General features: G+C 34.6%; 1 protein-coding gene across 1 annotated transcript; it reads left to right on the top strand.

Annotated features, from left to right (window-relative positions):
- Positions 1–3796: 3796 nt before the first annotated feature.
- LOC127869764 (uncharacterized) lies at positions 3797–13202 on the top strand. The gene is made up of 3 exons (XM_052412424.1): positions 3797–5129; positions 5760–5867; positions 13059–13202. Exons 1-3 carry the CDS (start codon positions 5037–5039, stop codon positions 13200–13202), a joined length of 345 nt encoding a protein of 114 aa, XP_052268384.1. The 5' UTR covers positions 3797–5036.
- Positions 13203–13325: the final 123 nt, after the last annotated feature.

The following is a 13325-nucleotide window of genomic DNA, read 5'->3' as shown; positions in this document are numbered from 1 at the left end:
CTTTTGCAATATTGAAGATAGCAATTTGATATTAGGCATGCATGTGTATCTCATGGAGCTGCACATTTTGAGTGGTGAAAGGTCTAGGTCATCTTTCAAGGTCAGAGGTCAAATATATGTGGCCCAAATTGCTTATTTTATAAATACTTTTGCAATATTGAAGATAGCAACTTGATATTTGGCATGCATGTGTATCTCATGGAGCTGCACATTTTGAGTGGTGAAAGGTCAAGGTCATCCTTCAAGGTCAGGGGTCAAATATATTTGGCCCAAATCGCTTATTTTATGAATACTTTTGCAATATTGAAGATAGCAACTTGATGTTTGGCATGCATGTGTATCTCATGGAGCTGCACATTTTCAGTGGTGAAAGGTCAAGGTCATCCTTCAAGGTCAAATATATGGGTCAAAATTGCTCATGTAATGTCACTTATGCAATATTGAAGCTAGCAATTTTATATTTGAAATGCGTGTGTATCTCAAGGAGCTGCACATTTTGAGGGGTGAAGGGTCAAGGTCAAGGTCATCCTTCAAGGTCAAACGTCATATAGGGGGACATTGTGTTTCACAAACACATCTTGTTATGTGTGAAAATTCAACGCCAAACATGTCTTGATACTGGAAGATGCACCATTCATGTTAGTTTTTAACCAATTTATTTCAGCTTGATTGCATCAAAATCCTTACGTATAAAGTCTTGAGTCAGTTTCCTGGGAACAACCAGTACTTGGATTCATTGAAAAGATCTTCAGAATGACCTCGCGTTCGCATGGTGGACCTCGTTCGCATGGTGGACACCATACCCACTTTACCATTGCGACCTTAATTAATAAAAATGAACATTATACAACATATTTTATACAATATTATACAAATAACATTTATTAATACAGCTTTCATGAACATACTTTATATTGATATAAAACATACTGAAAACATGTGATAATTTTCAGGTTCCCGGATTTCCTGCCTGGTTTAATGTTATTTATGCAGATGATCTGGCCGTCGATTCAGTTCAGCTTGGTGAAGATTATAGAGAGGGAGACGTACTTATCAAGGCGGGATCCTACTATAACTGATCAGTATGTGATCAAAGTACAAATAAGCTGTTAAGTGTTTTAAGTTCATGTTGTTTTTGTTTATTGAATTGTTGGCAAAGTAAATTAGTTATAAATGCTGACCGTAAAGCTTCAGATGCAGATTGTTTTCTCTTCATTGTTGGTAAAGGAAACTAGATTTAAGTTTTCTTGTAGATTTTTTTCATAAGTGCATTACTTTAATAATTTATATATCTAAGCAAGCTGTATAATAATATGTTTGCAAATAAACTGCACTTGATGTATAACTGTGCGAGTATGTTGTGTCGTTTTTACTACAATAATACACAATTCATGCAAATAATTAAATTGTCTTAAATAGCAACAACTCTATATAGAGTGTTTATGCATTGAAATTACATTAATAATTGTATTATTTATTGAGATCTTTACAATGGTGTGAGATGACTGTATATTTGCTTGGAAAAATAATTTGATATGTATGCGCCCTTATCTTTTAATTTTCACAAATTTTCAAAGGACCATAACTCCCTTCAGTTTTGATCTAATTTAAAACCAATGGTACCATTGTGTTTGTCTCAATGAGATCTTCCCAATGATATAAAACACTTGTATATTTGGTAAAAATTAAAAAATGACATTCTGATGCTACCAACTTACATTCCGTGTTCATTTGTATCTTTAAAGTATACTTCAGCGACAATATGCAAGAAGTAGTTTTTGTAAGATAATCGAAATGTGACGTCTGAAAAGACTATTTTTACTGACTAATCAGAGCCCGGTATTGCACTTTCGCCAATCGATTTTCGCCATCAGCCACGCTCGGTCTCATTCGTAAGTTACGGTTGTGTGACGTCACTATAAGGACTCCCTCTTTGTTTTGATTACACACGATAGCGAACGCGAGATACTTTGTCGACATTTTTTTGATTTTTGGACGTGAAATGAGCCATTCGAATTGCTGTGTTGGCAGATGCGTCAATAGGAAGAGTAATGAAGTTAGTCTCCATACTTTTCCTAAGAACATGGCCCAAAGAAGACTCTGGATTCGTGGAATTCAGACCACAAGAGCCGAGTGGAACGGGCCAAAGATGGCGACGACCCAGGTAGGTAGTCTGCTCTATGCATTTCTCGTTAGACGCATTCTCTTCGTCATCAAGAACGAAGTGGTTGCTGGGTTTGCCGTGTAAGCCTGCCCTGAACCCAGAAGCAGAACCGACCCTGTTTGGAGAGAATGTTTGGACAAGTAACGTTGTTTCAGACGTACAAAGGTCTACTGCAAGGAAAAGAGAAGTCCAGAGGGTAAATGCTATTATGGTTTCACTTGTTGATATTGGTATTATTTTTGTTCTTTGTTAATAGAAATTAATTATTTAATTTTGTATAGCTGTTACTAAATTAAAATTGTATAAAAATCAATCGATAAAATGGTTCAATTATTTGTTATGCTTATTTTGAAATATTGTTTATGGTAGAAATTGCATTAAAGCCCATAATAATGAAACATAAATCATTCTCATAATTTAAAATAGTTCACTAGTTCAACGGTCTGTTTTTAGCTCACCTGAGCGATAGCTCGAGGTGAGCTATTGTGATCACTCAGCGTCCGGCGTCCGTCCGTCTGTAAACAATTTGTAAACATCTTCTTCTACTAAACCATTGAGCCAATTTCAACTAAATTTCATGTGGAGCATCCCTAGGTCATGGGACAAAAGAATTGTTAAAAAAAATTTGATCACATAACCAAGATGGCCGCCATGACCATATATGGTAAAAACCTTAAAAAATCTTCTTGTCAGAAACCGCTCATCAGATTTTCAAAAAATTTCACAGGGATGACCTTTGAGGGCTCCCCTGAAAAAGTTGTTCAAAGAAATTTGATTCGTCAAAAAACATGGCCGCAGGAGCTCGTTGAACTTTGCATGTTTATTCGTTTTTGCCTATTTTGTAAAAACTTTCAAAAATCTTCCACATTTTTTGTCCGATCCTTTCCAAATTTGCACAGTGTCTTTATATCAATGAGGACACGAACCCTACAAAAAATGAGCATTAGTGGTCCATGAAGTACAGAATTACCTCCCCTTGAATTGAGAAAATGGTGTTTATGCAATAAAGTCCAAATTTTTCATCCAATTCTTTCCAAACTTGTAAGGATTTAGCATGGTTCAAACAAGGGAAACAACTACGGTTTATGCATGTTCTTTTTATTACAGATTTGCCTCCCTTTAATTCATTCAAAATCTCATTTACAGCAGAGATTCCAAATCTGACCTGTAAATGAGCCCCATATTTACTGCTGGTGCTATGTTACCTTTTCCCATTTGATCATTCTTAAGTTTTGGTCTTGTAATGCTGCTACTGCTACTGCTACTGCTACTACTACTACTACTACTACTACTACTACTACTACTACTACTACTACTTCTACTACTACTACTACTACTACTACTTCTACTACTACTACCACTACTACTACTACTACTACTACTACTACTACTACTACTACTACTACTACTACTAGTAGTACTACTACTACTAGTACTACTACCACCACCACCACCACCACCACCACCACCACGTCTACTATTACTACTTCTACTACTACTGCCACTACTACTACTACTTTTACCACTACTACTACTACTACTACTACTACTACTACTACTACTACTACTACTACTACTACTACTACTACTTCTACTACTACTTCTACTACTTACTACTACTTCTACTACTACTACTACTACTACTTCTACTACTACTACTACTACTACTACTACTACTACTACTACTACTACAACTACTATTACTACTACTACTACTACTACTACTACTACACCACCACCACCACCACCACCACCACCACCACCACCATTCACAGTGACAAAAAACGTATTCACACAATGGCTGCTACTACAACTTATAGCCCATATAGGGGGGCATGCATGTTTTACAAACAGCCCTTGTTTCTATGGGATTTTAACCACAACTGTTCATGTTCATCTCCGACACATATTTTTAGGTCACCTGTCATGAAGTGACACGGTGAGCTTATGTGATCGTGTGATGTCCGGCGTCCGTTGTGCGTGCCTGCGTGTGTCCGTGCGTCCGTCTGTCAACAATTTGTTTGTGTAGACAGTAGAGGTCACAGTTTGCATCCAATCTTGATGAAATTTGGTCAAAATGTTTATCTTGATGAAATCCGGTTTGGGATTGTATTTGGGTCATCTGGGGTCAAAAACAAGGTCACTAGGTCAAATAATAGAACAACCTTCTGTTGACAATAGAGGTCACAGTTTTCATCCAATCTTTATGAAATTTGGTCAGAATGTTTATCTTGATGAAATCTGGGTTGGGATTTTATTTGGGTCATCTGGGGTCAAAAACTAGGTCACTAGGTCAAATAATAGAAAAACCTTGTGTAGACATTAGAGATCACAGTTTTCATCCAACCTTTATGAAATTTGGTCAGAATTCTTGATGAAATCTGGGTGGGATTGTATTTGGGTCATCTGGGGTAAAAATCTAGGTCAAATAAATAGAAAAACCTTGTGTTGACAATAGAGGTCACAGTTTTCATACAATATTTATGAACTGTGGTCAGAATGTTTATCTTGATGAAATCTGGATTGGGATTGTATTTGGGTCATCTAGAGTCAGGAACTAGGTCACTAGGTCAAATCATAGAAAAACATTGTGTAGACAATAGAGGTCATAGTTTTCATCTGATCTTAATGAGTCAGGTGAACGATTCAGGGCCATCGTGGCCCTCTTGTTTGCATGATGTCATAAAAAAAATGTTGTATAAGGAAACAATTTTTATGTAGAATTTTATTTGCATTTAGTTTTTAAAAGTGTTCATATTACAAGTTAAAAATGCAGTTAAAAATAGTATATGCTAACATACAAAATTGTATAGAGATCCGAATATATTAACGGTTTCAGATCCTTAATGAGCATACAGAAGCTAAGCAGCAGATGGTGCCATCACAAGAGGAACAAAATAATTCAGAGCCATCTGAGCTGGAAGTAGGACGGCCCCAGATTGCCTCTGAATCAGTCCAGACTATGGTAGAAATTTGTTAAAACTTCATTTATTTATCTAATATTCTTTCATATTTATTTTGTTTGTTATGCGGTGCTTACGGCAGCTTAGATCTACTTGTAAGACGGTCGAGTTCAAAATGTTTGCAAACCAAAAATCAAGTGAATTGTTTTGCTTTGCTTCTGTTGCAACTAAGAACACAAAATTTGCCGGGTCTATTTTGAAATGTTGTGCAGGTATATTAATGAAACAATATTGATTGAATACTCATTTTGTTTACAATGTATAATATCTCCATAATTGGTTGTTGGTGTATAATAAATACATGTTTGTCTCGGATATATTATTTTGTGAAGCCACAAGTTTTCTACCAGTATCATTTTTGAATAATGTTTTGCAACAAATGTAATAAGTAATACATAATGTAAAACACTTAACATATTTGTGTTGCCCGGAATGATTGTGCAAAATTTGGCTAAAGTTCTTAAAATTTTGGTTACAAAAATCAAGTTGGCTAATATGTTGGCTACATTTAACTTCAATCCATAGTGGCCCCTAGCTGTTATTTACCTAGACAAAAAAGACTACTTATTGTAGTCCTTATACCTTTTCAAATTCATGTTTTTTTCTAATCCAAAGCCCATTTACCATTTCAGATTGAGTGCACTGAACCAGCTATTCAACTAGAACTGCAAGATGAAGAGGTGGACCTTAACAACAACAGCGGAAGCTTTGATGAGGATACGCCTGTCGAACAACAGCAGGTACATGCTGTTATTTAATTAGTATGTATTTGTTTTAATTTTTTTTAAACACCTAACTGATTGTAAAAGTCCTGCCAGAATTGGTTATAAAAGAGGACATCAAGGGAAGCGGAAGAAAACAATTGTATGTATTTGGCTGTAAAGTGTGTATGCATGATCTTGACACATGTTTGGTGAAAAAAAATTAACTTCTTAAAATTTGATATTCATTCAGTTCAGTATAAAGTAGGAGAACAGAGAAGGGAACTAACTTTACAATTGGTTGCCAGCACGGGCAACCATCTTAAGTATGTTCATTGCCCAGCTAAAGCGTAACAAGTCCAAATATATGTACATTTCGTGTCATGTGTACCTACTACATTCTTTAAATAAAATAATAGATAATTACATAAAATTGGTCACATGACACATTTTTAATGCATTATGTATAATTATGAGCCTAAATTTAATCATTTCCTATGCCTTAATAATAAATATTAATAAATGAATATCATTTAAATCATAATTGATCCATGGTCCCCAATTTGTATTCAATTGTCATTGCACTGAATTGTTTCAAGCTTAAAAAAAGTTAGTTGCCCAGCCGGACTACCAACTTTTGAAATTGAGTTGCCCAGGCAAAAATCTACTTGCCCCGGGCTCACGGGCAACCCCAAATTTCCATCCTTGGAGAACCTTTCAGAAGAACATGTGTCCGAAATTTTGAATGAAGCAAGATATTTTAGTGCTTTCCACAGACAATTTAACGGTCCCTCAGCGGGGCGCTTGAATTTCGAAATCAAGAGTCCCCGGGGCGCCTGAAATTTTCCGATCAGTGTATGCTGACAGTTATTGCAGCTTAAGATCAAAGCAATATCGACTTCGCCGAAAATTTTGAAAGTCGATTTACGATCCTTTGTCACATTACCCAACTAAAGCCCATCCAAAGGCCGAGCCTCGCTGTCTTAGAAATCAATATTGGCCAATGAGAGCGCACGCTTTGTATGAGCGTCAGCAGTAGCCAGGCAATACCTGCAGTTAAATCATGCAGTCGACTCGTGACGTACATGTAATTGCCACAGAAATCTTAGCCAGTTACTTAGAAGACTGATGATGGCAACCGACCGTAATCCTCGTGGACAACGTGAATTTCATGCATAATTATGTCAAAACATTTATTCGACTCGTAAAGTGTTTAAACAAATTTTCGTTGAATTCATAACGCAACTGTTAATATTTGTTGAAATCTCAAATGGGAATAATTAAATTTGTAATCCGAAACCCATTCCCGTAAGTCGATGTTATGCGTTTTTAATCTGAAACACACTTAATCCGAAACATACATCCGAATGTAAATGTTACTGCAACAATAAAATCATCTTGCTTCAAACTAGCAGTGCAAATTTATTTTGTGTCGAATCTTTTTCTCAATTAAAGAGCGCGAAAATAATGCAGCATGTACGTCTCGTCATTTGCATATAAAGCGTGCGTGTATTGAGCGTTTTAACAATATAAAGAAGTGAAACTCCAGCCGCTGGAGCAGTATTGAATTCTCATTATAAACAATTAGTTGGTCCTTATTTAAGGCAAGTGACCGATTGCCCAAACAGTACAAAACAGCACAATACACAGGGTTTTTTCTGCCTACTTTGGGAAAAGGAGTCTGACCAAATTGGGAATTTTTTATCGACAAAATTGCCCATTTTGGGAATTTTTGTTTCGTGAAACGGCTCATTTTGGGAAATTTTTTTGAATTAATCATGCTTAAATAAGTCTGTGGTTAAACAATTTTCTTTTTATAAACACATGCAGAACAAACACTGCCCAAACACAAGTTACAGCAACATTTTTGGCCGAGCTAAAATAGAGCCATGGGTATTTCATTTCATACTTTTATGTTTTAAATGACGATTGAACTACAACTTTCTTACAAGGCTCTGAGCATTCAGTTGCCGATTGTGTGATTGACGGCCATGGCATTACTTCTGTTGCTGTTACATTTTGCTGAGTATCGTCTGAGCCTGTCTATTCAGGGTTACTCGCGGCAGTAATTTTGGAAGATTCTGAGCGTTTCGAAAACATCGATGATATCGTTACTCATCCTTTAGCGTCTATTTTTCGTGTTTTTTTTTTAAATCTAATATTTACAATTGTGCGAAGCCATGATTGAAAATAAGCGTATACAGATATGGTATAGAATGTGTATTGTGCGGTTCTATATACTCTTTTGTATAATGCGGAACAGTTCGAACGTCATCGCTAAGAGTAAATGCATCCGGCAAATGCACCAAAAAATCTGTGTCACTAAAGGTTTTATTACGTCGCGAATCAGTCTTCACGCTAAATATTTTAGCCAAATAGCCCTTCGGGCTAATACGATGGAATTTTGAATAGCCCGAAGACATGTTCAATAGCCCGAGGAGGTCAATTTAAATTTTATGACTTTTTTGGCCAGGAACACCAAAATAGTTATTAACAATCAGAAAATCTACTTCCATTAGTAAAAACAGATGCATGTGATTACAGTAATAAATGGTATAATGTTTCCTTTTGAAATGCATTTTATACAAAATGCACCAGATAATTATGCTGTTTATTGTAACTTTATTATTACACATGTTCTCATTCAATGATTCCATTAATCAGTTTGACCGGTGTTTTGTTTTATTTTAAAGCGAATTATTATCATGTTTAAAAAATATCCGAAAAACTTCAAAAATACATCAGCCTATTAAAATAACAGATTATTATCGTATTATTACTAGGACAATCGCCGGTGAATTTCTGAATTGTCGGCATGTGACTTCAGAACAAAAGGCCACTGGGTGTGTTAATTGCCCAATCTACAAGTGACAATGTCTGCTTCTTTAATTTACTCCCGATGTTTTGATAAGCATGTGTCAACCGTGAAAAGTATTGTATATTCGTAAACAGATTATAAGTAGCAAAATAGGTCACGTAGCAGAACGAGATTACAGAATAAACGAAAGTACTACAATTATTAATAATACATTAAAAAAACTTATTCTAATGCGCAAAAATAATTGATTAAAACACATGGAAACCTACCTGTAATAAGTATCAATTTGTTTTAACCCAATGCGTACAATATCCCTTACAGACTCTTTAATTTTTATTGAAAAAATTACTTGTCCATTTTTCATGAATTATAAATACATTTTCGGAAAACGCTTCTCAAATTAAATACGCTTCTAGATTGATCATTATTTTAAAACATTACGAAGTGCCCGATGCGCGAACATCCCGGAACGTGATCTACACATGTTCAGTTTGAATAACCTCATCTTGGTTGGGCGTCAATTGCATCATTACTTTAAATAGACCAATTCACGCGTGACGTCACGCGCACCTGCGTGTCTTTATCAGTGCTACTCTGGTAGGCAAAAGAAAGACACGATCAAAGGGGAGATATCGAGCACGATATTTATTGTCACGTTCTACATCTATATTAAATACATTATTTAATATATTTTGATATGTTTACGATCATTTTTAGATTTTAGATTTAAACATCCCAAAAGTTGTTGTACTGTACTCAAACAAATAAGAATAAAAACAAACAATAAATAGATCGATTCCATGCACACAGCATATATTAACCTACCACTATGATAATCCATAATCCATCTGTTATTAAGTATGTACAATTGCTGCAACTAAAGAACAGGGTCTGAACTAATAACACTTTGTTTATGTGTTAAGGAAACTTTGAGTATCAGATCAAATTTGTTAAATCGTATAACGTAATTTACCCATTGTTCATCTTATGTACCCCAATATACATTTGATTTATTCATACTCGTGTTTGTTGAAATATGTTTTCTGGCGCGTATCAATATCAACCACATGACTGTGATGTTGACGAGGTACATTGTGCAAGTCAACTAAAAAAGTCTTCCAAAACATTGAACTAAATTTTACAATTATATCATTCTGTAATCTGACCATAGCTGATTACATCAATGCACACATTATAAACTCGGTAGTATTATTGGCAAAATATTTTATTTTTAAATGCAAACAGGCAAACCGGAAAAAAACAACACCATAAATCGATTTTCTTGTGTCCTTTAAATAATATAATTTTACAAAAGGAATTAATCGCGACTTTACAAAATAAATAACATATATATTGTATATTCGTTGTGCGCTTTTTATGCTCAATGGGTACACCTACCCTAAAAAAAAGAGTAAATATACTTTGTGACATAGTTTCACCTACCTTAAAGCAACATATATGTATTTTTATTGTTATATACAAAATATATTATGTTGACGATGGGAGTAAAAAGGAAATTACTAAAAAAAGTATTGTCTGTCTGTCTAGGAAAACTAACACTTTGACACATTAAATTAATTTAATTTAATTGATTTGATTGATTGCATCAATCTTAAAATCGTGTTAGCCTTTGTATTCCGGTGTTTAATTGCCCCCTTTGTTCGGCACAAGCCGATTATCTCGTTTTGATCAGATATTGTCCCTACTTAACTAACAGCAAAGTGTCATAAACTACAGCAGGGACCTATACAAACAATAGGTCCCTGACCACAGGTGGTATATGAAAGTCTGGTCATTAAACACAATTGATGGTACCACCATGTCTTCTCTTTCTAGTAGTATTGAGCAGTTATTTGGGGTTGAGTAATATACCGCCAAAGTTCAACTGTTCAATTAGATATGCTTCATATTGTAAAAAAAAAAAAATAATTAGCCCGTTTGCCGGTAATTTATAACAAAACGTATTTAATAAATGGTAAATGTACATATAATCATTAAACGTATTTAGCGGGTACCGGTTAATGAAAACTACGTCATTCCGTTTGAAGATTGAATGTTACGGCCATGCACAAACGACATCATGAAAACAAGAAATTACGTATGACTACCGGGGTAAATAATATTTACGAAAAATAAAAAACAATGTAGATATATATTATAAAATGTAAGATATTTGTCACTCATATACACTTGTAAAGGAATTTCAATATACATGAATTCACAGGTTAATTTGCATCATGTGAAGTTGTGTTTTTCAGTTGTATGTTACGATTCATCTATAGTGTTATTCACCTTAAAAACAAATCATCCAATTTAAAAGAAAATGATCATAACATTTAAATACTGTCATGCACGTCGCTTTTAATAGGGCTTTGTTGTACCGGTATGTCAGATTTTAATGCACCCCTTTTCTTTCACTCATTTTTTTTTACCACACTTTCATACTCATACAATTGATAATTATAATTATATAATGGGATGCTTTATTATTTTTTGTAATTTTTGAAGTCCTTCTGCAAGAAATACAACGGCTAATGCATAGCTTTGTTTTGTGAAATTGTCGGTGTTTAGTCTTCAGACCACCTTTACCTTGATGCTAATGACTAACGAGTATATATTTTTTTATAGATAAGAATACATGTATTAAAATTTAACAATATTGACATTAAAAATGCAATATATTTAATAGTATTTAGGTGTTATGATGTTGTTGTTAATGTTTTCGATATATTGACTAAACACGTGCCGTTATCTATATGACATAGTGTTTATCGTAACTGTACCCAGTGCTTTTGCCTACCAGCGCATCGCGCATGCGCGAAAATTCGGAATCAAAACAATAACAATGAATTGGTCTATAGCAACATACCCGGATGCTTACACGACAGTTTAGAAAAATGGCGGCCGCATGCTTTAAAACGTCATTTTAGGCATTTAAATAGCAAATTTAAACGTGCTTCTTAAAAACGCGTATAAATCAGGTTATTGATATGACGCTCAAATATTTAATCGACCGATCGGGCTATTTTATTAGCATTTAGGATCGACCGACCGGCCCAAGAATCGACTCGGGCTTCGGGCTTATAGGCTAATTCGAAGACTGCGAATGAAGGGAAGTCACTCTTTCGATATAATAATAAATTATGTTTACTTTTTACTATTATGAAAGATTTTATTTTTTTGAATTGGGAAAAATGCAATCAAAATTCGATTGGGAACGGATCCGTTTGCTTTGGGAATGCCTCCGTTCTCCGGAGGCGCAGACAGTGCTGAAAAACCCCTGATACAGCACAATACAAACCAACATAAACACAAAATATGAATAAAGCTGGGGTCACCGCACCCAACACGTCAGGGGATTGACGCTAAGGCAATATTTCATCAAATCTATAGTCACTTAAAATTTATTTGATACTATAGAAAAATGGCAATGTTTGTGTTGAAGAAATAATAGAGAGCTTTTATCGTAAATATTTACCAGAAAGTGATTTATAAAAACGGAATAAACAGGATTTATAACGGGTATTATATAAATCCCTCCAAGTTATAGTCAGAATTGATTGCTCGGGAGTAACACGTAGCAAAATAGAAACTTGAAAAGTAGTAAGTATACAGTAATAGTCGGGTTGAAACGGATGTATTGGGGAATCGTTTGAGTCGGGATTTTAATATCTATGCGGGAAAGTTTTAAAACAATTTAACAATATATATTTTTAAATGACTTGGGGATTTTCTTGAAGAGTCATAGCGCACCAAATGACGTATTTTGACGCTGTTTTTCTTTGAGTTATAATGCACCACAGAACGTCAATTGACACGTTAAATTTAAAAAAAATCAACGTCGGGAGGGGACATCCATCCCAAACCACCCCTATCAGCCCCGGGTCGCCTGACAGAAATCCTGTGGAAAGCACTGTATTTAATTTGGAAATTACACTTGACTGTACAGACAGTCATTGCATCATGTATATCATGCATGTACATTGTAATACTAAATTTTGATTTACGGACTGAGCTGATCATTATTGCACTAAATGGTAACATGTCCCCATTAACTAATATTTATGATTCACACTTAATTTATCCAATAAGGTCTGATTTTTCTAAAACACGAATGTAATGGTTTATGTTGGAAAATATATTTGTATAAGCTTTTTCCCTGTTCGCATGAAGCGCATATTTTTTCTAGCTAGATTGAATAAAATGCAACACCACCCTGTCCTTTTTCTTTAATATTTGGTGTTTTTTTCAACATCTTTTGATTAAAATATTACAGATTGATATATATATATATATTTAAATCGTATAATCTCACTTTAATTGTGAATAAGAATATAAACTTGTTTCCCAAACAAGCATTGTAGCTGCATGAAGAAACACTTTTTCATGTAGTACTTATTGTTTTCATACAGATAACAGCCCCGCCAAAGAAGCAGACGTCGGCAAAGGGTTGCCAAACAAATATCAAAATAAGTGAAAGGCATGCATCAAAAGGTAAAGAAATATCAGAAAATAGAAATATGAAGTTGATAAGCATACATTTGAGAATATATTAACTTGGATTGATATTATACTGTTGTTTTTATATTTATTAGAACGCTTCCTTTCAAGAAAATTGTATAAGATCAGGCTTCTTATGGTCATCTTTTGTTTTGGTTAAAAAAGCAATGACCTAATTG

Source organism: Dreissena polymorpha, chromosome 2 (assembly GCF_020536995.1).
Source record: "Dreissena polymorpha isolate Duluth1 chromosome 2, UMN_Dpol_1.0, whole genome shotgun sequence".
NCBI classification, from domain to species: Eukaryota; Metazoa; Mollusca; class Bivalvia; order Myida; family Dreissenidae; genus Dreissena; species Dreissena polymorpha.
This window is presented reverse-complemented; position numbering and strand designations above follow the sequence as displayed.